The sequence below is a fragment of the Ailuropoda melanoleuca genome, chromosome X (assembly GCF_002007445.2).
Source record: "Ailuropoda melanoleuca isolate Jingjing chromosome X, ASM200744v2, whole genome shotgun sequence".
NCBI lineage: Eukaryota > Metazoa > Chordata > Mammalia > Carnivora > Ursidae > Ailuropoda > Ailuropoda melanoleuca.
This window is the reverse complement of record NC_048238.1, coordinates 57,239,090-57,262,085: the sequence shown is the minus strand read 5'-3', so window position 1 is coordinate 57,262,085 and position 22,996 is coordinate 57,239,090. Positions and strand designations below refer to the sequence as shown.

Here is a 22,996-nt window from a genome sequence, read left to right as displayed (position 1 = left end):
ACAGAAAAAAAAAAAAGACTCAGTTTTTGGAAATAAGACTACTTCAGACAACAAAAAAGACTCACCAGAAAGGCACCCAAGTTAAACAGGACTCTCATTTCTTTACTAAAATTTTAATTTATTTGGAATCCAACTTCAATTTCACAAGTTGAAATTACCTCTGCGCTTTAAAACCTTTTTCCCTGAGGGGAAAAAAAAAAGGCTTGGTTTATGATGACATCTAACGTGCTTTGGAATGTTAAAAAATGATGAACATTTTAGTCATGGACCGCCTATAGGATGAACGCATAGATGCAAAGGGCCTAACTGCCTAACAAATAGCTGGTCTACCAAGACAAGCCTCTAGTACTAAATGAATAGACATTTCTGGAGAACTGAGAACTAACTCCCACAAATCTAAAAACCTGCTATTCCTAGTAATACTTAGGAATATTAGATCCTCAAACACTTTTTTTTTAAAGGACATTTAGCTCGATGTCACCACACTGGACTAACACCAAGAATCAGTCTAATGTGGGCTTGATAAGACCAGAGATGCATATCAAAGTGAATAGTATGTTAGACTATATTCAGTTTTACCACTACATAAAAGAAAACGAGGATGTCCTAATGGCTGCAGGCAGTTCAGAGAAATATTGTTAGAAAAGAAACAGAAAGAGCAAAAATAGCCTACTGTACCATAGGGCCAAAAGAAACATTTCATTGTTATTTTTTACTAAATATGGGCAACAGATGATATGTCTAACTTGTCATATTGTATTTACATTCTCCTTTTTAAAAGTCTTACATTTATGTATATTAACAATATACACCACAACCTATAAAATTTAAATATTCAAGAATTAAAATAAATTGCTGTAACCGGACAGAAATATGAAAAACACTGTCATATTTTCTCACACCAAGTATTTACTTAGTCCTACTATTAATACTAATTGTTTAACTGTTAGCTAGTCCAACTGTTTTATTTAAATAATAGTATGTCACAGAAAAGTACAGAAAAACATATTCTTAAACATCTATTTTCATATTTTATATTAAAATAATAACACTTTTGCACAATTATTTATTATATATTATAGGTCTTTTCATCTAATATAGCTGTGTCCTGTGTTCACGCTCTAAAGGTTGGTCACTCCAATGGTATAGTACCATTTGGATGGGGGAACAAGATATTAAAAAGGTAGCATTTGTAAATTACATAGACAAGAAACTGATAAACCGTGGTGCCTTCTGTGAAAGATAAATTAATGGGTGGAACAAGCCAGAGAGGGTTTCTTTTTATTTTTATTTTTATTTTATTTATTCGACAGAGATAGAGACAGCCAGCGAGAGGGAACACAAGCAGGGGGAATGGGAGAGGAAGAAGCAGGCTCCTAGCGGAGAAGCCTGATGTGGGGCTCAATCCCATAACGCCGGGATCATGCCGAGCCGAAGGCAGACGCTTAACCGCTGTGCCACCCAGGCGCCCCTCTTTTTATTTTTAAAATGTATTTTTAGAACTTTGTACCTTGTACATGTACTACCTAGTCCAAAGGGAGAAAATCACTATTAGTTTTACACAGTGATTGCTCAGAGTAAGCTGAGAAAGGTGCTTGCAGGAGCATACGGTTCAGCGTTCCCAACGGAAATGACGTACTAAGAACACGTGGTCCTTGGGGCACCTGCGCAAAATTCAAGATGGCTGCCTGGTGGACGACTGATTCAGATGAGCCTGATGAGGTAAGCTGGTGCCGCAAACTGAAGGGTCTGCTAACCCCCAGAAATCAGTATGAATTTGTTTTGTGAAGGAAGCCATCAGAGGGTTTTAAAGAAAGGAATCTAATTATGTGATTTATAACTAAGAAATCCCTTTGGTTGTGTTTCGAAGAATGTGGCGTAGCCCTATTTCGAGGACCTACTTCCGTAGTCTTGATGAGTACACCGGGCGTTGGTTTGGACTGTTCGTGTGGTAGCACTGAATGAGGATGTGGAGGCACAGACAGACGTGGTGCGACTTTGGGAGGTGGCCCTAATAAGACCGGCTATAGACTGAGTATGGATTGTGGGGAGCGGGTGCATAACATGGATAACTGCTATTTCTGGCCTGGGAAGCTCAGAGTGCCTCTTCCTGGGACGGAGAACACTAGGGCATTGGTTTATTGTGGAGGAATAAGAAAGAGTTCTCTTTGGGACACTTTAAGCCTGGAGATGGTTAACTGATGCATGTTTTTTGAAAGTCACTCAGGTTATTGTGTGGAGACTAGGGAAGGGTGGGCATCTGTGAGGCAAAGTGACAGCCCTGGGTGGGCCTCAGCAGGAACAGAGAGGAAACTACTCAGGGCCGGGGACAAGGCTGGAGGGGCTTCAGCAGAGAACCTGCCCGCGCACAAAGCCTTTAAGCTTTTCATCAGTATGAAATGAGCGACAATGACAGGGCTTTGAGCATGATGAGAGTTGACCAAAGGCCTGCTGTTGTGGAGAGCAGGCTATAGGGTAGAGTTGCCAGATTTAGCAAACAAAAATACAGAAAGCCAAGTTAAATTTAAATGTGAGATCAACGAAATAATTTTGTAGGTAAGTACAGCCCGTGTAGTATCTGGGATATACTTCAGCTAAAAATGTATTCGTTGTTGATCTGACAAATTTAACTGGGTGTTAATTTACCCAGGCAACCCTATCACAGGGACAGGTGGAGGGAGCCCCTGTGGGCATTGCAGGGAAATGGAAGGGGCCAGAGTAGCAGTAGGGAAGGTGTGAGGAGGGGTCCCAAAAAAGACAAGGGTGACCCATTTTGTACATTTTACCGGAGAACAGCTCCGGAAGAGGAGCTTCTTGGCTCTTCCAGGTGTTAGCTGAGGGTTCCTCAGGGAAGACTTATCCCTCTCTTCCCCACCTCCCGAGCCCGCGGCTCCAGTGCTAGTCCTGCTGCCCTCAGACTCCATGGGGCTGAGCCACAGCTGAGAAGCAGCAGCCCGCTGGGCTGGCGTTGTAACCCCGCCTTCCGCACCCCGCAGGGGTGGAGCCTGAGCGAGGAGCCTGCGAGCAGCCCTCTCTCCCCGGATGACGAGTGGCAGGATAACATGGAGTCGGGCAAGATGGCGCCTCCCAAGAACGCTCCGAGAGATGCCTTGGTAAGTGCGAAGGATGAGAGGCGGGGCATGAAGCTCGGCGCGGCTAGCGTCTTGGGAGGCAGGCCCTGGCGGAGGGCCTCAGGACGGGCTCGCGTGCCCACTTCAGCCCAGCCCGGGCGGCCCGGAGGAGTGGGATACGGGGGTGCCCTGGACCCCGGGGCGCGTCTCCCGCAACCCCCGCAGCCCCGCTAGGGGGAGGCTTGCGGCCCGCCGGAGTGCGCAGTCCAGCCACCCGGCTTTGTCTCCTGGGCCTTGGGCCCCAAACGCTTTGTCGTCTTAGGAGGACTCTGAGCTCTGACTCTCACGTCCAGTGTTGATGCTAGCTTCCCCCATCGCCACATCCGAAAATGACAACCAGCTGTAGCCTCCCCTATCTTTCCCGATGGGAAAGCCAACCCAGGCCCTTTTCTTCTCTTTGCCCCCGCCCCCACCCCCACCCCCGCCAAAAAATAAAAAGTTTTCAGCATAGATTACGACAGCTTTTGGTGTGATCCTGACACTCACTCCTGAGGAAAAGTGTATGAGTACAAGTCTGGAACCCAGAGAAGGGGGAAGTTGTATCATAAATATAAATACTACCTTCGGTCCAGTCTTGATTTCCAGTACCTAGATTATGCATCTGGCGTTTTTATTCGAATCCACAGGTGATGGCACAAATCCTGAAGGATATGGGAATTACGGAGTATGAACCAAGGGTTATAAATCAAATGTTGGAATTTGCTTTCCGTAAGTTAACCCCAAAATTAGCCTAACTCGTAAATTGGAAAACATTGTTTTATTATTTTAAGAACATTTTCAACTGAATTGCTTGAACAGTTAATATCATAGAATTCAGCCTAAAGCAGTAAAAAGGAGCTCAAGCTAAGGGGACAGTGTTTATACTGTAGTATCTATTTGAAATTGGCCATGTAGATAGGACAATGAGATATTAGAACCAAAATTCATCAACTTTCTAGAAGTTAGTAGAACCTCCCATTAAGAAAAGTGACCATAAATATAAAGCTGTCTTCATGTTTTGTTCTTAAAGGATATGTGACTACAATCCTGGATGATGCAAAAATTTATTCAAGCCATGCTAAGAAACCTAATGTTGATGCAGATGATGTAAGACTGGCAATCCAGTGTCGTGCTGATCAATCTTTTACTTCTCCTCCTCCAAGAGATGTGAGCAAACTTATTTAAAGTTCATTTTACATAAAATTTCTTAAATTGTAGTTCTAATAAGGATGTTTTTTTTTTAGTTTTTACTGGATATTGCAAGGCAGAAAAATCAAACCCCTTTACCACTGATTAAGCCATATGCAGGACCCAGACTGCCACCTGACAGATATTGCTTAACAGCTCCAAACTATAGGCTGAAGTCCTTAATTAAAAAGGTAAGAATTTTTGGTCAGCTTTGTTTTTTAAAAAGGTGAGATGCTGGGGTGCCTGGGTGGCACAGCCGTTAAGCGTCTGCCTTCGGCTCAGGGCGTGATCCCGGCGTTGTGGGTTCGAGCCCCACGTCAGTCTCCTCCTCTATGAACCTGCTTCTCCCTCTCCCACTCCCCCTGCTTGTGTTCCCTCTCTCGCTGGCTGTCTCTATCTCTGTCGAATAAATAAATAAATAATCTTTAAAAAAAAAAAAAGGGGAGATGTTAGGGGAATTTGTAAAAAGCAGATTCCTGTAGATAGATTAGGTTAAAGACTATTAAATTTATAGCCTTGAAAATACCATGTCTACAGTTAGCTACTATATTGAAATACAAGATCCAAGATTTTTAGAGCTAAAAGGATCTTTAGTGTTCATCCAACTCAACAGTTAATTTTCACATCAGGGATCTGTTCCTTAATTCATCTATGGAATTAGTAGCAAAGCTGGGACGGATTCCCAGGTCTCATAACTCCTAGTATTGACATTTTATCAGTTTTTTTTTTTTTTGTGGCACCTGTTACAGAGTAAATGGTACACCATCGGGAATTGGGACTCACTTTCTGAAATATGACCTAAGACTCTCCCACTGCTGAAAAAGTTCTCCCCATATTCAGCTAGCTGCCTTTGTCTGAAATTCTGCTATAAAAGAGTATCTTTCTTTTTAGGTTAAGATACTGACTAGTTAAGATTAAAAATCATAAGGATGTTAGTTGTTATCCCCAAATAAGACTCTATCCTAAACTTAAATACTGTATAGAATTTTATGTATGTGTGCTCATATCCATGTTTATATAGATAGATATGTTTATATTATACATGTTTGTAAAAACCCTTGTTTAAATGTTGGATTTAGAATCGAACAAAAACAGGACATTCTTGCCATGAGTTATCCATTAAAAATTCACATCAACAATCTTAACTTCATTCATGGTAAATTTAGGGGTCAGATCTGAACATTAAAACTAATTAGTTTTTTAAATCCCCTAGGGACCTAACCAAGGCAGACTAGTACCACGGTTAAGTGTTGGTGCTGTTAGTAGCAGACCTTCCACTCCTACTGTAGGTAAGTGAGAGAATGAATGACTTTTCTGCCTGGTAAAGAAGTGTCTCAGCACTTGATTTTGAACTATAATCCAAGTCAAAAGCTGAGTCAGAAATTCCCAAATGTGTGTCGCCACTGATACATTTACTCGAATGTAACCAAAAGAAAGTTTAAAATGTACAAAAAGCTTAAGTATATCAAAGAAAAAAATCATTGTTTTTAATACTCATCTTTTCAAAAATAGATTGTCAACTATGTTGCCCCTTCAAGCTGTCTCCTGTGCCCTTTGTGACAGGTCTCCATCATTCTTTGAGGATTTCTTGCTTACTGGCACAAGATGTTCTGAGGTCATCTTAATTTTCCTTACCCCTGTCCTACCACCAGCCACTTCTCCAAAGAGCCCTCGTTCCTTTTAGTGGAGAAATAATGGTCTTTAGAAACCATTTTTTTAATGTTATTGTTTTGGTAATAAAGAAAACACAAATGGATTTAGATTTCCTGATTTTTTTGGTCCTACATTCCTGCTGGACTTCTTTCATAAAGTATTTTCAGAAATAATCCTTGTCGTTGACCAGTATTGGGTTTTGTGGGGGGTTTTTTTGGCTCTTACGGCTTCTAACTTGAGTCCTACAGATGTCACATAGCTGTAATATAAGCAGCATTTGATTTTTGCAGTGTGTAGACAATTCTTCATATTCTCATTTCAACATTTTAAAACCAACCTGGTATAATATTAGTTGTACACTTCTAATTTACCTGCACGTGACCTTTGTGAACAGAAATTCGCATATATAATTCGTTTAACTTTTTGCTCATATACTGTTTACCTGTGGATTCATATTACTTCAGGGAATACCAGTTTTTAAAAAAAACTCTAGGTGTGGTAATCTGTTACATATGTTGGCAAGTTAACCAATTTTAGTTATCAGTTATGATTTTTATCCCAGTTTGACACTTATTATACATGTTTTAGAGATTTTTAAATCTGGAATGAGGGAACTGCTAAAATCTAGTATTAAAGATACAAGTTCTAAACTTAAAAAACATGAATTTGATAACACACTCAAGAGCTAACCATCTACTGTGTTCTGTTTTAAAAGCGAAACTCCATACTTACATAAATGTTAACAAATCCTTATGGTAATGGCCAAGAAAACATCTACCTATTGTGAACTTCCTTGACAAAATAAAATACATAGTTTCATTAAGCTTCACCAAATTCTTTGAACCGTCCCTTAATACATCAGAAGCCTTGCCTAGGAACGAAGATATGTTAGTAAGGTCTCACCTCCTGAGATGGGGAGAGAAGCACTAAAGCCAGATTCCTGGGTACCTTTGAGCTTGCCTCCCCCATTTAGGCTTTCTTCCTCTTTGTCCCTAGGGAGAATAGTTGTTTTTTTCCGGCAACTCTTCCCTGGGCAGACTGCTGGTTCCAGGGAAAGGGACGTATGGAAAGCCTGCATCCCCAAAGGAAAAACTAGGAACAGACGTTGTTTCCATAAATGTATTTTTTAAGAGAACTATAGTGTCAGTATATGTCTTGGAGTCTTGCAAAATTCATTAAGCAATAATTTGTTGAGTGCCTATTAGGAGTAAGGCACAAAAACCATCTGCTCATAAGGGTAAAAAAGTGTCAGCCAATGCTTGTAATTTACTGAACAAGGTAAGATACTAATAAAGGCTCCTATGACAAGGGAATTTTAGAGGCAGGCAATGACTTCTGAGCCAATCAAGGCAATTTTATGAAATAAGGTGGTATTTGAATTGTACCTGGAATAATGGGTAGAATTAAGATGGGGGGGGTTGGACTAAATTTTCTCCAACATCCCTTTCTGCTTAAAAAAGTACCTGGGTACAGAATAGCAGTATGGCTTTTGTACCCATCTGGGCACCCTAGAAAGGTGTATTTGATATGCTTTTGTTAGATGCATGTTGATTTACCTTCACGAGCCTAGTAGACATTATCTAATTCTCAGTAAGTGACGGAGATTAAAAGTGCCACCTAACAACATAATGAATAGCAAACTTGGGTCTTTATTCTGCCAGCTTATTTACACACACAACTTCATGTAGCTAAAATTTAATGTCAGATACTATTTGAAGAGCTTTACAGAGATTATTTTAATTTTCACAAAAATTCTATGTACTAGGTACTGTTATCGCATTTGACAGATGAGAAAACTGAAGTAATAAAAGATAAGTTGCCCAAGGACATTCAGCTAGTAGGTGATAATGCCCAGATTAAAACTCAAGTAGATTGGCCCTGGAGCCTACATTCTTTACCACAATACTATCCTGAATTATTAGCATCTGAACTATGGAGCTTGTACTTTCTGATGTTTTTTTCCTCACCTTTCATTAGTTCCTTGTGCTTGGAAGGTAGTTTCTGGTAAGCTAAGGAGTGCAGAGTATGAATCCATATAATGAAGTCCTATAACTAACATGATCTGTTAATTACAACTACAGCAACCCCACAAACAGCGTCTGCCCCAAGTAAAGTTGCACCTCCAGTGTCAGTGACAAGCCAAAGATTTACGGTGCAGATTCCACCTTCTCAATCCACACCTGTCAAATCAGGTAACATGATGGGCGGGGGGTGGGGGCATTTGAAAGTGGTGCTTTTTAGAAGTGTTTTTGAATTTTAAAATGTGTGAATAATTTGTGATTATAGAACAGTTTGTATTCCTATAGCAAGAGTTGTTTTAATATCATACCAGGAAGGTTGCAGTTAACGCTGCAAATCTGGGTTCTTCAGAAGGGCCTATGAGCCCACTAAAATTGTAAACGTAAATTTTACAAATATGTAATGTTTTGGGAGGGCACAGTAATCAGTATGACCATCAGATTCTCAAAGAACACTGAATTAAAATAAGCTGGGGTCCACAAATCTAAGGCCTCTTCAGGGAAAAGCACTTAGGGTTAAAGCTCAAGAAAATGATGTAACTTAGTGTACATCAAATAAAAATTACACCTTTCCTACTTCATGAAGGATACATATAAAGTTGGACTAATACATAAGTAGAATTCTGTTATAGCATAGTTTATCACTGCATATATTTCAATTTTACATCTTCTGACACCTAACTGTACATAGTAAACTACTTATATAAAATATTGGCATATAAGGGAATTTGATTTCTGACCCTGAACATGTGCCTTTAGTATATTCCATGATGAGTCCAGTGCACTGCTTCCCATGGCTAAGTACTAGCTAAAATTTTAGGTAGTTAAGTCAAACAAAAAAACAACTTTAATGTTGTACTAGATATTAAAGTACTTTAAAATACTAAAAAAGTGTTATTCAACTCTTAATGCAGCATAAATAACCAAGTTTCTTCTATGATGTAGTTGCAAACTCATGCTATTAAAGTTATTAGAATTGTATTTAGCCTTGTTGAATACTATTTACCATGTTTTTGATTTGGGGTAATTCAGTTTGAGGGTGTTTTCTCCTGTTTACAGTTCCTGCAACAACTGCAGTTCAAAATGTTCTGATTAATCCTTCAATAATTGGGCCCAAAAATATTCTTATTACCACCAACATGGTTTCATCACAGAACATGGCCAATGAATCAAACTCATTGAAGAGAAAACACGAAGATGATGATGATGATACTATGTAAAGAACACAATCAAGATGTATTTCAAACATGTAGTTGGTTTGGAGCCCATTACACTGAACTAGAATATTCTCCATCTTCTCAAGTTTTACCTTAGAAAACTGAAATGTAGCTGAAGTACTTTTCACATTAGGTTAAGCTGTTAATTTCTTTTTAACTGTTAGGTATTTTAGGTAAGCATACCAATTTTTTTTCATTAGGCTTCAAGTAAAAAGTGGTTCTTAATATTTTGACTAATGCTGAATTCTACCATGCCAATTCATATTTGGAAGCAGTTTTCTGCCACGTATCACTGACAGCAGCACTTAAGTTTTCAGTTTCTACAGCCTGATAAGTGGATTGATCTTTAATAGCATAATTTCTAATCGACATTTAAATACTACTTTCATAAGGTAAAATAGGCACAATTTTTGTTTTCACCAACTCTTTTGACCCAATCTTTAAATTTAGGAAATTTCTTTGGAAAGGATGGATTTAAAGGGATTCTAAATTCATTTTGAGTGTATGTTTCTCAGTGTTCCCTAACCTCCCATGTCCTCAACCCCATTTCTAGATCCCATTCATTTTCTGTACCACCTCTTCCCCACAGGCTGAAGTTTCTCCCAATACTCTTAGAAGGCCAAAACTCAAGTTTAAGAAGTGTAATTCCTTATAATACAGTTCAGTGTCATTTTCCTATTTTTAAAACCTGCTTTACATTCCTGAAGGTTTGCTTTGCTGTTTTTCTCTCCATACCAGAGCAATTGAGTTCTATCCATTGCCTTTATGTTCATTGAGCTTTACTCTGCTTTTAACAGGTAGTTTTGGGTCAGTTACAGTTTATATCTCAAGTCAGTAACTCCACCACATTTCACATTTCGAATTTTAACAAAGATGATGCTATAGCTTAAAATCTGCCTTGGTAAGTATATTTCCACTGGACCTAGGCAAAAACCACTGAAGAGCAAGTGTTTTTTTCTATCACATATATGCTACGATCACTACTGCTTGAAGCCTTCTGTTGGTAGAATTCATTTTTCTAGCTTGTTGCTGAGGATACCATATATGAGATAGGATCATACCTGAAAATTCTCTTAATGGTTTTCCTTTCTCTAGAAGGTCAACAACAAAACAAGTCAGTAAAATGTGACCTGCACTTAGGTTACTATGCATAGGTTTCCCAGTAATGTTGCTTAACACCTTTCCCTATTTTCCATTTATACACATTTAAACATCTTAGTGAAAGATGTTTCCCTTTAGGGAAAGATTGCAAAGCTTTCAAACATATAAAAAGGCTTGTTGTTTTTAAGTAAGTTTGACATAGTCAATATAGGAATACTTTTGTAGAGTTTTCTAAAATAAAATTTCATATCATATCATAATTTAGAACTTCTAGCCAAGGACCCTCAAAACCTAAAACACAAGAAAGTTCCATGTTATGATGGTGCTTGATACACTGAAGAGAAAAAAAGAGAGTCCAGTGACAGAGAAGACATATCTCATCACAGACTGGGTGTTTTTTGCATAGTAGGAAAAAGGTAGTATCAAACTTGTAAAAACAGGTCTGATCATCATAGGAGAAAAATGTTCATTATATAGCATAGGATATGATTACTTGAATGTTCTCAGGGAAGCAGCATGTCAAAAAGCCTAGGTTCTAGTCCTGGCTGCATCATTTACCAACTATGTGACCTTACTTCACCTCTGAGCCTAGTTCTCAGTAATAGGAAAATAACACCAACCCTGCCTACCTCACAGGGATGTTGTGAGGGTTTAATTGGTATATGTGAAAATTCCTTCAAAATTGTAAAATGGTTTATAACTCTAAGAGATTGTTAATGTATTTGTTCCAAGATTATTAATAAAAAATTGAACTTACCATTTATCTTTCATTTTTGATTTAAGGGATTCAAGGAAGATGAACAAAACCCAGTAAATCTGAGGTCCAAAAAGCAATTAAGATTTAAGGGGTGACTTAATCATAATCAGGAAATCACTTGCTTTTATTTGGAATCAGCATGTGACTCATTGCAAAGCAAAAATAAAAAAAATGAATATGGGTTTAAGTCTGTTAAAAACATAACATGCTGTCTTTGGCAGAAATTTGTACATATAATTGAGGCACTTGCTAGGTCAGCCAGTCTTCAAATAAAGACTGCTTTATCTTGCAGAACTCCCTTCCTCAATTATGTCTACCTAATATAGCTTCTAGAATGACTTAAGGCAGCTCTTGTCCTCCAGCTTCCAGGCGCAATTTTTTTAGAAGAGGTACTGATGGTAAATGTGGTGAGGACATTGTGGTCCTAAGTTCTTCCTTTTACAAGCAGAAACAAGTGTTTTTGATCTGAGTATGAATATAGGAATACAGCCAGTATGTAGGGAAAAGAGAAAACATAATGCACACTGATCCTAAGGAGTCCAGAGTGAAGGTAAGTACTCAAGTTAGGAAAGACAACACTAATCAGAATAGCAGGTACAAAGCAGTTGTATACACTACCATATATATTTTTTAATTCATATGTATACACATACATGGAAATATGCTTTTTATATGTAGATCTAGACCGAAGGAAACCAGTCTTACAGTGGCTGTTTCTAAAGAGGGAAACTGGTAGCTAGGGGACTGAGGTAGGAAGGTGTCTCCTCATTTTATACCCCTTTGTGACATTTTTATCATGTGCTAGCGGGACGTTTTGGACATAAAAAGGAGAACAAGGGAAGCAGGAAACACTGAGCTTAAGAGACTTAATTAGTTTATGACACAAAGATTGTAATTTCTCTGTACAGGCATACACATCTATCATCTGGAGGGTAAAACTGAATTTGCCACACTTACGCCTAAATCTTCGCAATATTTTATCAGTAATTCATAGTTCTGTATTAAATCAGGAAGTACACCCTTGTACTATTCTAGTTTATGTGCTCACAAGTTGTTATACGTTATCTTCCTCAACTAGGAAGATAAATTCCTTCAAGACATGCTATCTTAGATTTCCTCCATTATGTCCTAAGTATATCACAGGTACTCAAATATTTGGCTATTCATGTTTCCCCATTCATTTTCTGGATTAATGACCCAAATAAATGGGGAATGATCCTAGAAAGAGTCTAGTAGAAAGTACTTAAAAGGTACAATCAGAGATTGATGGATGGATGAATTGGCAGTTGTAGTCTAAGTGCTAGGTTTATGGGTGTTTATACAACTCTTTTACTCCCTCTGTACGTATGAAATAATAAAATACTGGGGGAAAGTAATCAGTAGGGGAAAAAAGGTCATCAGTATGCTAGCGCTCTAGCCAGGCTGTGACATTAACATGCTGGATCTGTGGGTAACACCTCTGGGCCCCTATACAAAAACAGACTAGAATTCCTGCTTCTCATACCAGGGTACAGTGTACCATTAGCAGTATGCAGAAACACGGTACATTTTTAAATTAACTACAACTATGGAGACAGTATTAATCAAAATGCAAATGAATTTTTAAAAAATTCAAGCCTTCAAAATGGTTTTGTTTAAAACAACCACCAAAATTTTCTTCTGCTGTTCTTTCCAGAGTTCATCAAATAATCCTAGGCTAGAGGCATCATTTGTGGGAGTGAGGCACAATGAAAAAGCAGCCTTTAGAATCAGACAAACCTGGACTTGAATCCCTGCTCTGGCCTAGTATCTCTGTGATCCTCCAAGAGTTTATTTCTCTTCATAAAAGTGAAATACTCATCTAGTATGTAAAATGCCCAGCAGAGAAATTCTGATTAAACATGGCCTTTTCAAAGCACAAGTTGGGGCGCCTGGTTGGCGCAGTCGTTAAGCGTCTGCCTTCGGCTCAGGGCATGATCCCAGCGTTCTGGGATCAAGCCCCACATCAGGCTCCTCCGCTAGGAGTCTGCTTCTTCCTCTCCCACTCCCCCTGCTTGTGTTCCCTCTCTCGCTGGCTGTCTATGTCAAATAAATAAAATAAAATCTTTAAAAAAAATGAAAGCACATGTTTACCTTTTGCTCACTCCCAAAACACCATTAAAATGGCAGGAAAGAGAAAAGGGAAAGTTACAAGGAAAATAAATGAATCAGAATGACATTAGAATCACTTCACAGGAGGTAAAAGGAATCCCCAACAGGGTTACCCCAAAGGGATTTCTTCGGAAAGAGGAAATCCCAGAGCAACAGTTATACAGCAAATCTAGAAGGCAGCCAGGGCAAACCAGAGTGGAAGCACGGGGGACTCCAGGAGAGATTATCTCTAATAAAAAGGAGCAGAGTTATAAGTTTGAACACACTGGGAACTAATCAGTGAGAAGTACATAGAAAAAAAAGAAAACTTTCAAAACTTACTAACTCCAAAAAAACCCAAAAAGGTCCATAATAGAATCATAGCATACAACATAGCTCAGCTGTGAAGAGTATTTATAATCACAATGTAGACTACTGATCCAATTTGTAACAAAACTATACTGGGCGAATGAAGAAGGGAAGTAGTATGAGGAACAGAGGCTGTAAGAGAGCTCAATATTCCCATGTATGAAACTAATATACAGCTTTTTTTAATAAAAATCAAGAAACTACAAGTGTAAGTCCGTTACTTAGAAACATGGAGGTAAATACCCAAAAAAGCTAAGAGGTAAAAAGCAGTCATCTCTGGGGAATGGGAATCACAAATGGGAGGAATAGGCTGCATCCTTTATTTTGTTGTCATAAGCCTTCATTTTTTAAAACTATGGTCATGTGTAAAAGATAAAGATAAAACTTAAAACACAGCATCTATCACATTATCCACCATAAGTATGACCTCAATAAAAGAGTAGACATTTATCTGATCTCCCCTACCTCCCCGACCAACGCTGTCCCATTTCTTGCATTCAGAATGTAGCTGGTTTGATCCCTAGTCCTCTAGAGTCTGTTCTCACCCTAACAAAGTATGACAGGAGAAAAAAAAATCCCAGTTTCAATGGATACTTTTATTTATTTTATAGATCACCATCTTGCCTCCCTACCTACCTATAATTGGAACTTCATCTTATTTCCATGCTGAGTAGTGAAACAATGACAAAGCTAATCAGAATAAGCTACTTCAAAAAGAGAAGCTAACACAGCTCATTTTCTTTTAACAGGCAAAATATAAATATATGTGCACTCTAGAATGCACAATGGTTTAGTCACTAAGAAATTCAAATGGGATCCTGAAGAATGTAGGCAAATCCAGGGTGCAGTAAAGAGGAGCTGAGATGCTGTGCAACTGTTTAAGGGTTCCTGGTGCTGCATCTCTTGGCCACTAGCTCAATCTTGACATGGGGGAAGATTTTAGCTAATGCCAAGTAGAGATGCAGCAAGTGCTAAGTTGACTTAGGGGCTGTGCACAGGAACCAAAAGGCAGGAAAGTACTAAACACTGCTGAGAGCATCCACCCCGGGAAGGACTTTACCTGTTTTTGAGAGAGCACACATACACAGAGAGCATTACTATAAGACCCACTAAGCCAGATATGCCTCCTATCTTCCCAATAACATGTCTGCTCTTCCTTATTAGGACATATGACCAAGAGCTGGCTAACTTTTACATTTTGGGTCCCAGGTCTACTAGAGCATAACCTCTCTGGAATAAGTCTTCCTCTCTGCCCCTCCCCACCCAAAATGGATGCCAGGAGCATTATCTGAAGTTCCTCTGTACTGCCCAGATAATAATGAACACTAATGACAACACCACGTACTATCTCCACTCCATTCTACCCACCTGTCACTGCATAACCCCCAACCTTCCTTCCCCCAACAAGTCAAGTAACAGGGAAGAATCTCACCTTCCAGGAGCTCTAAACTGGCACCACCCCCAGTGCTCACATGGCTGACTTTATCCTCTGTGTTCCATTTGGCACAGCAAGTGGCAGTGTCTCCACCACCTGTTGAATAAAAGCCAAGTTAAAAGGAGAGAAAAGAAAAAACAAAGACTGGCACCAAACTATAAGGCAGTATGCTCTTAAGCCCAAAAGGTAGATGATGAACTCCCAACTCCATCTCATTAAGAGGGTCCTCTGTGAACTGTACACCCGTTCAGCTCTCAAGAGTTAGCCGGCACCAAGAAACCTAGTAAAAGTTAATTATTTCCCTTCAACTTTCCTCTGATCAGAATTCTGCCAAACTACACTAGCATTAACTTTGTAAAGGACCCTTTACCTATGATGGTGATGCAGCCCCTGGCAGTGGCTTTCACCACCTCATCCATGAGGGATTTGGTTCCTTGGGCAAAAGCTTCCCACTCAAACACGCCCACAGGTCCATTCCACACGATCTGCTTAGCCCGAGCAACTGCCTCTGCGTACTTCTTGCTGCTCTCAGGACCACAGTCCAAGCCCTAAGAGGCAGAGTGAAAAAAGATGAGCTACCAAGAAAAGCTACTTAGAAAGAAGCAAACACCACCTCCACCAAGACCTGAACTCAAGATTGAATACCAGAGTTTCTTGTAGAACCCAAAGATACCCTTCAGTCTTGAAAATTGTAAACCTGCTCGTGCCCTTTATGGAAGATCAAATGGAAGGCAAAACTTCAGGTTATTTGATAAAAACATTCTTAAGCACACTCTTTATGACTGTGAAGGACTAAATCAGTAGTTTTCAACTAGGGGCAATTCTGTCCCTCCCCAGGGGTCCTGGAGCAATGTCTGGGGATATTTTGGTTGTCACGACTTGGTGGTGGTGGGGGGTTTCTCCTGACATCTACCAGGAGAAGTTGGGGATGCTGCTCAACGTCCTGCGATGTGCAGGCCACCTCCCACAGCAAAAACTACCTGACATGTCACCAGTGCCAAGGTTGAGAAACAATTATCTAGATTCAGTGGTTCTCAAACTTTGTCATGCATCGCAATCAGCAGGGGGGCTCGTTCCAGCAAGAAAAAGTTGCTGGGCCCAAGCCCCAGAGTTTCTGATTCAGTAACTCTGGGATAGAGCCCAGAAACTTGCATTTTTTAACAAGTTCCAAAATGTTGCTGATGCTGTTTTCTTGAAACCACACTTTGAGAAACATGAACTAAATAATGCCCACATGCTTAACAAGAGGAAAATAACTAAGCAAATTCGTATGTCAACATGATACAGTTTCATACAGCTATTAAAATGATAGTATGTGGAGAACACTAACAACCAAATATTTAGTCTTTAATATACACATACATTTTCCCCTGTTTATAATCAGTACACTTTTACTATCTTAATGTTTTCATCTAAGAGTTCTTTTACAGGTTTCTAGGTAACAACAAAATCCAAACAGCCCAAGTCATGAAAGTACCTAGCACCAACCCCAGCACATAGTTAAGTACTTAACAACAAACACTAAATAAATGAAGAAACAAAAAATGGTTTTGCCCCCATTACTGATGAAGACAGCAGCAATCATGTTTCTCCCCCCACAGATTCTGTCTTGAAAAGGGTCTCACTGCTATATTCGGAGCCCTCTCTGACAGAGATCCCTGTAAGGATTCTTTTAGAATGCCTGCTGGTTGGTTGAATGAAGGAATGGAATCAAAATGTTTTTGTTCACTCATTCTACTACCCACCCAAGTGACTCACCATCCAGCCACCAGGTATGCCAGAGGCCACAGTGGCTTGGCCAGTCTTGGCATTCTCATCAAACTTTTCAGCAGTGACAAAGTCAATAGGCAAAGTAATTTTCACACCATTCTTCTCAGCTTTGGACATCAAGTCTTTGACGATCTTGGCTCCCTCTTCATCAAACAGAGAAGTGCCAATCTATACACAGGAGGCAAGATAAAGATCAGCCTCTATACTAAGAACACGATTACCTGATGAAGCAGACAGGAATAATATACGATACAGTATAAAGGAACAATTCCAAGACAAAAGAAAAACAACTTTACAAAATAAATAAAAACGGGAGTTTTGTGGGCTCATGTCAGAAACTGGTTTTCTTTTTAAATTTATATAACCTGCTATTTCTCATGGAGAGCCATTTCACATCCACTTGGCATTGGTTTCCTACCTCCATGTTGTTGAGCACCTTCAGGAAGGTAAAAGCCATTCCTCCACCAATAATCATCTCATTGACTTTGTCCAGCATATTATTAATCAGCTGGATCTTGTCTGCAACTTTAGCTCTAGAAGGGAAAGCAAGAATCATCACCAAAAGAACAAGTGGTGGACTATGGAAGTGATATTGCATAGTGCCTGAGTTTTTCTATCAAGGCAAAGGAATAGAGGAACGTCCCGTAAGTGACAAAAGTATTGGCTAACTGCTCTGGAAAACAGTACGGAAGTTCCTCAAAAGGTTAAGAACAGTAACTACCCTAGGGATCCAGCAATTGTACTCACACAAAAAAACTAATTCAAAGGGATATATGCACCTCTATGTTTATAGCAGCATTACTTACAACAGCCAAGATATGGAAGCAGCCCACATGTCCATCGACTGATAAATAAAGAAGCTGTGGTACACACCCACACACACTGGAATATTACTCAGCCATAAACAAAGACAAATCTTGCCATTTGTAACATGGATGGAGCTAGAAAGTATCTGCTAAGTGAGGTCAGTCAGAGAAAGACAAAGACTGTATGATTTCACTCATATGTGGAATTCAAGAACAGAACAGATGAACATGGGGGAAAAAAGAGAGGTAAACCATAAAACAGACTCTTAACTATTGAGAACAAACAGGGCTACTGGAGGGAAGGTTGGTAAGGGGATGGGTTAAATGGGTGATGGGTATGAAGGAGGGCACTTGTTATGATGAGAACTGGGTGTTGCATATAAGTAATAAATCACTAAATCCTACACCTGAAACTAATATTACACTGCATGTTAACTGGAATTTAAATAAAAACTTGGAAGGAAAAGAAAGTACTGGCTAACTTTGCCCTATGTTTCTTCAACCCAAAAGGCCAATCTGATTCTAAAAAACCTCTTATATTTGCAAATGACACTACAGATAATAAAAGACTGGTATCCAAGATCTACAAAGAACTTCGCAAACTCAATACAAGTGAAACAAATAATCAAATCAAAAAATGGGCAGAAGGGGCGCCTGGGTGGCACAGCGGTTAAGCGTCTGCCTTCGGCTCAGGGCGTGATCCCGGCATTATGGGATCAAGCCCCTTTCCAATGAAGACATACAAATGGCTAACAGACACATGAAAAAATGTTCAAGATCATTAGCCATCAGGGAAATTCAAATCAAAACCACACTGAGATACCACCTTACGCCAGTTAGAATAGCAAAAATAGATAAGGCATGAAACAACAAATGCTGGAAAGGATGTGGAGAAAGGAGATCCCTCCTACACTGTTGTAAAATGTTCAAGATCATTAGCCATCAGGGAAATTCAAATCAAAACCACACTGAGATACCACCTTACGCCAGTTAGAATAGCAAAAATAGATAAGGCATGAAACAACAAATGCTGGAAAGGATGTGGAGAAAGGAGATCCCTCCTACACTGTTGTTGGGAATGCAAGTTGCTACAGCCACTCTGGAAAACAGTGTGGAGGTCCCTCAAAAAGTTAAAAATAGAGCTACCCTATGATCCAGCAATTGCACTACTGGGTATTTACCCCAAAGGTACAGACATAGTTAAGAGAAGGGCCATATGCACCCCAATGTTCATAGCAGCACTGTCCACAATAGCTAAACCACGGAAGGAGCCGAGATGCCCTTCAACAGATGACTGGATTAAGAAGATGTGGTCCATATATAGAATGGAATAGTACTCAGCCATCAGAAAGAACGATTACCCAACATTTGCAGCAACATGGACGGGACTGGAGGAGTTAAGCGAAATAAGTCAAGCAGAGAAAGAAAATTATCATATGGTTTCACTCATTTATGGAATATAAGAAGTAGGAAGAATGGTAGTAGAAGGAAGGGAAGAATGAAGGGGGGGTAAACAGAAGGGGTAATGAACCATGAGAGACTGTGGACTCTGGGAAACAAACTGAGGGTTTCAGAGGGGAGGGAGGTGGGGGACAGGGATAGGCCAGTGATGGGTATTAAGGAGGGCAGGTATTGCATGGTGCACTGGGTGTTGTACGCAAGTAATGAATCATGGAACTTTACATCAAAACCTAGGGATGTACTGTATGGTGACTAACATAATAAAAAATTATTATAAAAAAAATCTCTTAAAGGTGTGATTCTAGACCAAGAAGGACTTAGAAGACCTACTACTGTCTAAAGAAACCATGAGACCCAAATACGTCTATTTTGCCCCTTCTCCCCACAAAAACCAGAGGCAAGACAGCTAATTATACCTGAGCAAGACTGTTAATTATGGGATCCCTGAACCCACTCAAAAGTGTCCCAAGCCAGGGCGCCCGGGTGGCACAGTCGGTTAAGCATCCAACTCTTGGTTTCGGCTCCAGCCGTGATCTCAGGATGATGAGATCGAGCCCAGTGTCAGGCTCTGCGCTCAGTGCGGTCTGCTTCACATTCTCTCTCCCCTCTCTCTGCCCCTCCTGCTTCTTCACGCACTTGCATGCTCTCTAATAAATAAATCTTTAAAAAAATGTGGGATGGATACTCTACAGCTCACAAGCCCTGCTTCTTCAACAGATCAATGGAAGGAAAATAGTAAGAGAAAGGGGACTATTACAGAATAGAAAATGCCTAACCACCAAATACAACGCAGGAACTTAATCTGGATCCTTTTTCGACAAAATACAATGCAGGAACTTAATTTGGATCCTTTTTCGACCAAGCCAATTGTAAAAAGACATTTCTGAGATGACAAAGAACTTCTGAACAGACTAGATAGTAGAGGACAGGAACAATTTGTTAAATTGTGTTAGGTGTAACATGGTGGTTATTTTAAAAATCTCTCAGTTATGAGATACATACAGAACTATTAAGTGAAATTATATGTCTAAGACTTGCTTAAAAGTACTCTATCCTGATAGAAATATAATTGTTGAAGCAGAGTATTAGGTATTGGGGGCTTATTCGTGCTTCAGTGTTTCCACAATAATGCTTTTTTAATACAATGTAAAATTTCCCCCGAAACTGTTAATGGTCTAAGAAGACTACACTGGAAGAAAGGTGGCAAAAAACCAACCAACCTCCACATCAACTTCCCCCAAACAGCTATTTCAGGCTGAGTCTAAAACCTAATCATACCCACTAGGTGGTACTCACTCCCATATTCCAGATCCACAGAAGGACGGAAAACAAAAGCAGCTCAAATCCTAATCTCCAGAGAAGAAAGATGAGCGTCTGACCTTTATAACACAGTGCACAAGAAGGGCAATGCTTCTAGAATGCAGATACAACCTGTACCCACCTGTATTATTTTTAGGACCCTGAAACTGGGCTCATGAAGCCTGAAGAACAACTATGCTACCTGAAACTGACACCCAACTCCAGAGTCAGCTTTCATAGGAAACTGCTGAGTGTGTTCATGCTTATAAAAGGGTCAGGGACATTCAGTCATGAAGAGGGTGCTACCTAGATAGCCATGCCGAGTGACAGAAGTTCTCTTATCCAAGCAGTACTAGGTCCCTGTCCCCACTCTAAAATTTATCTTCCTAGCCTCTTAACCTGCAATTCTCAAATTTCTAACTCTAACTAAGCCATTAGAATATCATCATCCACATGCTACCTTTCCCCACAGGAAAAACTATAAAAAGATTATATACAATCTGGGGAAATGAGTTCTAAATGATAAATTCAATACATACAAGATGTTCACAGTTATTCTTGCCAGACCATATGTATGTAAAAGGCTCAAGGGCTTCAAAAATTCTTAGATGAGCACCTATGGTAAATCTTTCCCACTCTTCCCTCCAAAACCCCTTGCTAGCCTTTCTTGGCCCTGTCTTGTCCCAGGAAGCTGACCTGCATGAAGCGCATTAAGGGATTCCTTTGCCCTCTGGCTTCCAGTTGGGTTGCAGGCAATTGGGAGGGGGCGGGGTAGGGGGAACATCAGAAGATTGAAGGGAGATCAGAGTATGTTTTTTTCCCTGGCTCCCTCCCTGCCAGATGCCTATCCCTATGTTCCTTGAGCAAGGCTACAGTTTCTATCAGAGGGCCCTCGCCATGCAACAACTACCCTCTCTGGATTCTGGTAACCATTCCTTCCCTTTGTCCCTTCAGGCCTAGGGAAGATGATGCTTGTTGCAAGCCCCAGATTACTATGCTGTACTTTTTGGGTGTCCCTGAATCCTAACCACACATTTGTACATAGTCCCTTATTTCAACTCTCCTCATTTACCCAGTTTGATTATGCTTTCGACAGAATAAACCACCCAAGTCACGGCCTACTACCAGGCAAACACTGTTTAAAGCATGATCTTGAAGAGTTCTTCATACCCGCCCAGAATGGCCAGGAAGGGTCGCTCTGGGCATTCCAAGGCCTTGGCAAAGTAGTTCAGCTCCTTCTTCATCAAGAAACCTCCAGCCTTCTGGGGCAGACTGACTCCCACCATGGAGCTAGAAAAGACCACAGACATTTCAGTTTTGGTCAATGCTTACCAATTCCCCAGTTCTAGAGGCCATCTCCTTATCACTGAAATACTTTCACTTCTGAGATTCCAGAAGACCATAGTTTTCATCCCTGAACTGCACCACCACCACTTAGGTACAAGAAGAGGTTTCTGACTAATAGGGCAGGGCCAAGAGGAACAAGTAAAAAGCAACAACCTTAAGTAGGATTTAAGATACCCAACTGACAGTCTTCAAGTCAAGGGTTTAACCATAATAAACAGTCAGCCAGCTAGCTGATGACAAAAGGAGAAGATTCCTCAATTTGCTTCCTAATGACAGCATAAGACTCTAACCCTACAATGTTAACAAAGGGAGGGCTCTACAAATAGCCGAAGAGCAACCTCTTCCTGAAGCTCAACAAAAAGCTCCACAATTCTCAACATGTTTTTACTTTTACTTCCTTAAAAATGTAAGGACCAAGGATATTCAACAATAACCACATTTTAACTGGCAGCTCCAATTAGAGAAAGAAGCTGTAAGGATGATGTTCTGTATAATGCAGAAATTTCCAAAAACAACCCAGAACTTGGCTGCTTGAGTAAACAGAGGAATACTGCTCCTAGCTCAATGTCAAAAAAGACTCTTAGTACCTGTGGGCTCGGTGAGCAGTGCCAAAAGCATCATTGACATACACATCTCCTAGCTTGGAAAGTGAAGCTCGGAAGGCTTCTATTTTGGCTGGCTCAGCTTTAACCTGCAGGGGGAAAAAAAAAGGAAAAACCAACACAGAAAATGTTGATGGCTCCAAAGACAACTGTAAAAGCATTTCATACCCAGGAGTCCCCTTGAATATCTCAAAAGACCCAGAGTTGCTGGGACAGCAATTTTCACAACTATTTCTTCCTCCAAATAATCCAGGTCTTCTGGTCACTTCTGCATTCTGCTCTCCTTCATTTTGCCTCAAATTGCAAACAAGATTCCTGAACCATGGCTTAACCTCTAATCACAGGAAGCTAATCACATCCCACTGACCTCTCCCCAACTCCTAAGATAAGATTATCTTTTCCTTTCCTTAGCTTGAGTCATATCCTCATTTTAACATATTCTCCTTGCAGAAGTTAGGATTATACTTGACTCAAGCTTCTAGCTACCAAGGCCTTTCTGAAAACGGGAAGAGGCCCTCACACACATTCTTCATGAGGCTCGAAGAGAGAAGGCAGGTGGAAAGATGACAACAGAAAAGGACCTCAGAAACATTTTATATATATTAAAAGAAAGTATTCCGTATAACCTTCCCTAGAAGTTAGGCCTCTAAGAAAACAAGAAATACACTTCTACAAAAAAGAGAAACAAAAATTAGAAGTAAAACACTATGGCCTTAAAATGTCAGCTCACTATCCAGGATCCCCCACCCACCCA

General features: G+C 40.1%; 2 protein-coding genes and 1 long non-coding RNA gene across 3 annotated transcripts in view; 1 reads left to right on the top strand and 2 right to left on the bottom strand.

Moving 5' to 3' along the window:
* Positions 1-92: 92 nt before the first annotated feature.
* Positions 93-4,147, bottom strand: LOC117797365. The gene is made up of 2 exons (XR_004622299.1): positions 3,693-4,147; positions 93-182 (listed from the first exon to the last, which is right to left on the bottom strand). It is a non-coding gene; the product is annotated as an uncharacterized LOC117797365 (long non-coding RNA).
* TAF9B (TATA-box binding protein associated factor 9b) lies at positions 3,002-11,043 on the top strand. Its single transcript, XM_002927681.4, has 7 exons — positions 3,002-3,113; positions 3,758-3,839; positions 4,141-4,277; positions 4,355-4,489; positions 5,512-5,587; positions 8,033-8,143; positions 9,029-11,043. Exons 1-7 carry the CDS (start codon positions 3,063-3,065, stop codon positions 9,187-9,189), a joined length of 753 nt encoding a protein of 250 aa, XP_002927727.1. The 5' UTR covers positions 3,002-3,062; the 3' UTR covers positions 9,190-11,043.
* Positions 11,044-14,097: 3,054 nt separating this feature from the next.
* The window catches only part of PGK1 (phosphoglycerate kinase 1), a 20,588-nt gene continuing 11,689 nt past the window's right edge, over positions 14,098-22,996 (bottom strand). Inside the window, exons 5-11 of the mRNA XM_002927684.4 lie at positions 22,228-22,331; positions 21,464-21,583; positions 17,146-17,260; positions 16,716-16,895; positions 15,328-15,505; positions 14,955-15,053; positions 14,098-14,582 (exon numbers count right to left, since the gene is read on the bottom strand). Coding sequence (XP_002927730.1) covers positions 14,542-14,582; positions 14,955-15,053; positions 15,328-15,505; positions 16,716-16,895; positions 17,146-17,260; positions 21,464-21,583; positions 22,228-22,331 — 837 coding nt within the window. The 3' untranslated portion in view covers positions 14,098-14,541. The remainder of the gene's footprint in view (positions 14,583-14,954; positions 15,054-15,327; positions 15,506-16,715; positions 16,896-17,145; positions 17,261-21,463; positions 21,584-22,227; positions 22,332-22,996) is intronic.

Bases quoted from the DNA above. Each gene is read 5' to 3' on its own strand.
- TAF9B (XM_002927681.4), top strand. From the start codon at position 3,063: ATGGAGTCGGGCAAGATGGCGCCTCCCAAGAACGCTCCGAGAGATGCC. The intron at 3,840-4,140 runs GTAAGTTAACCC...TTGTTCTTAAAG, and splicing joins AATGTTGGAATTTGCTTTCC to GATATGTGACTACAATCCTG. The intron at 4,278-4,354 runs GTGAGCAAACTT...TTTTTTTTTTAG, and splicing joins CTTCTCCTCCTCCAAGAGAT to TTTTTACTGGATATTGCAAG.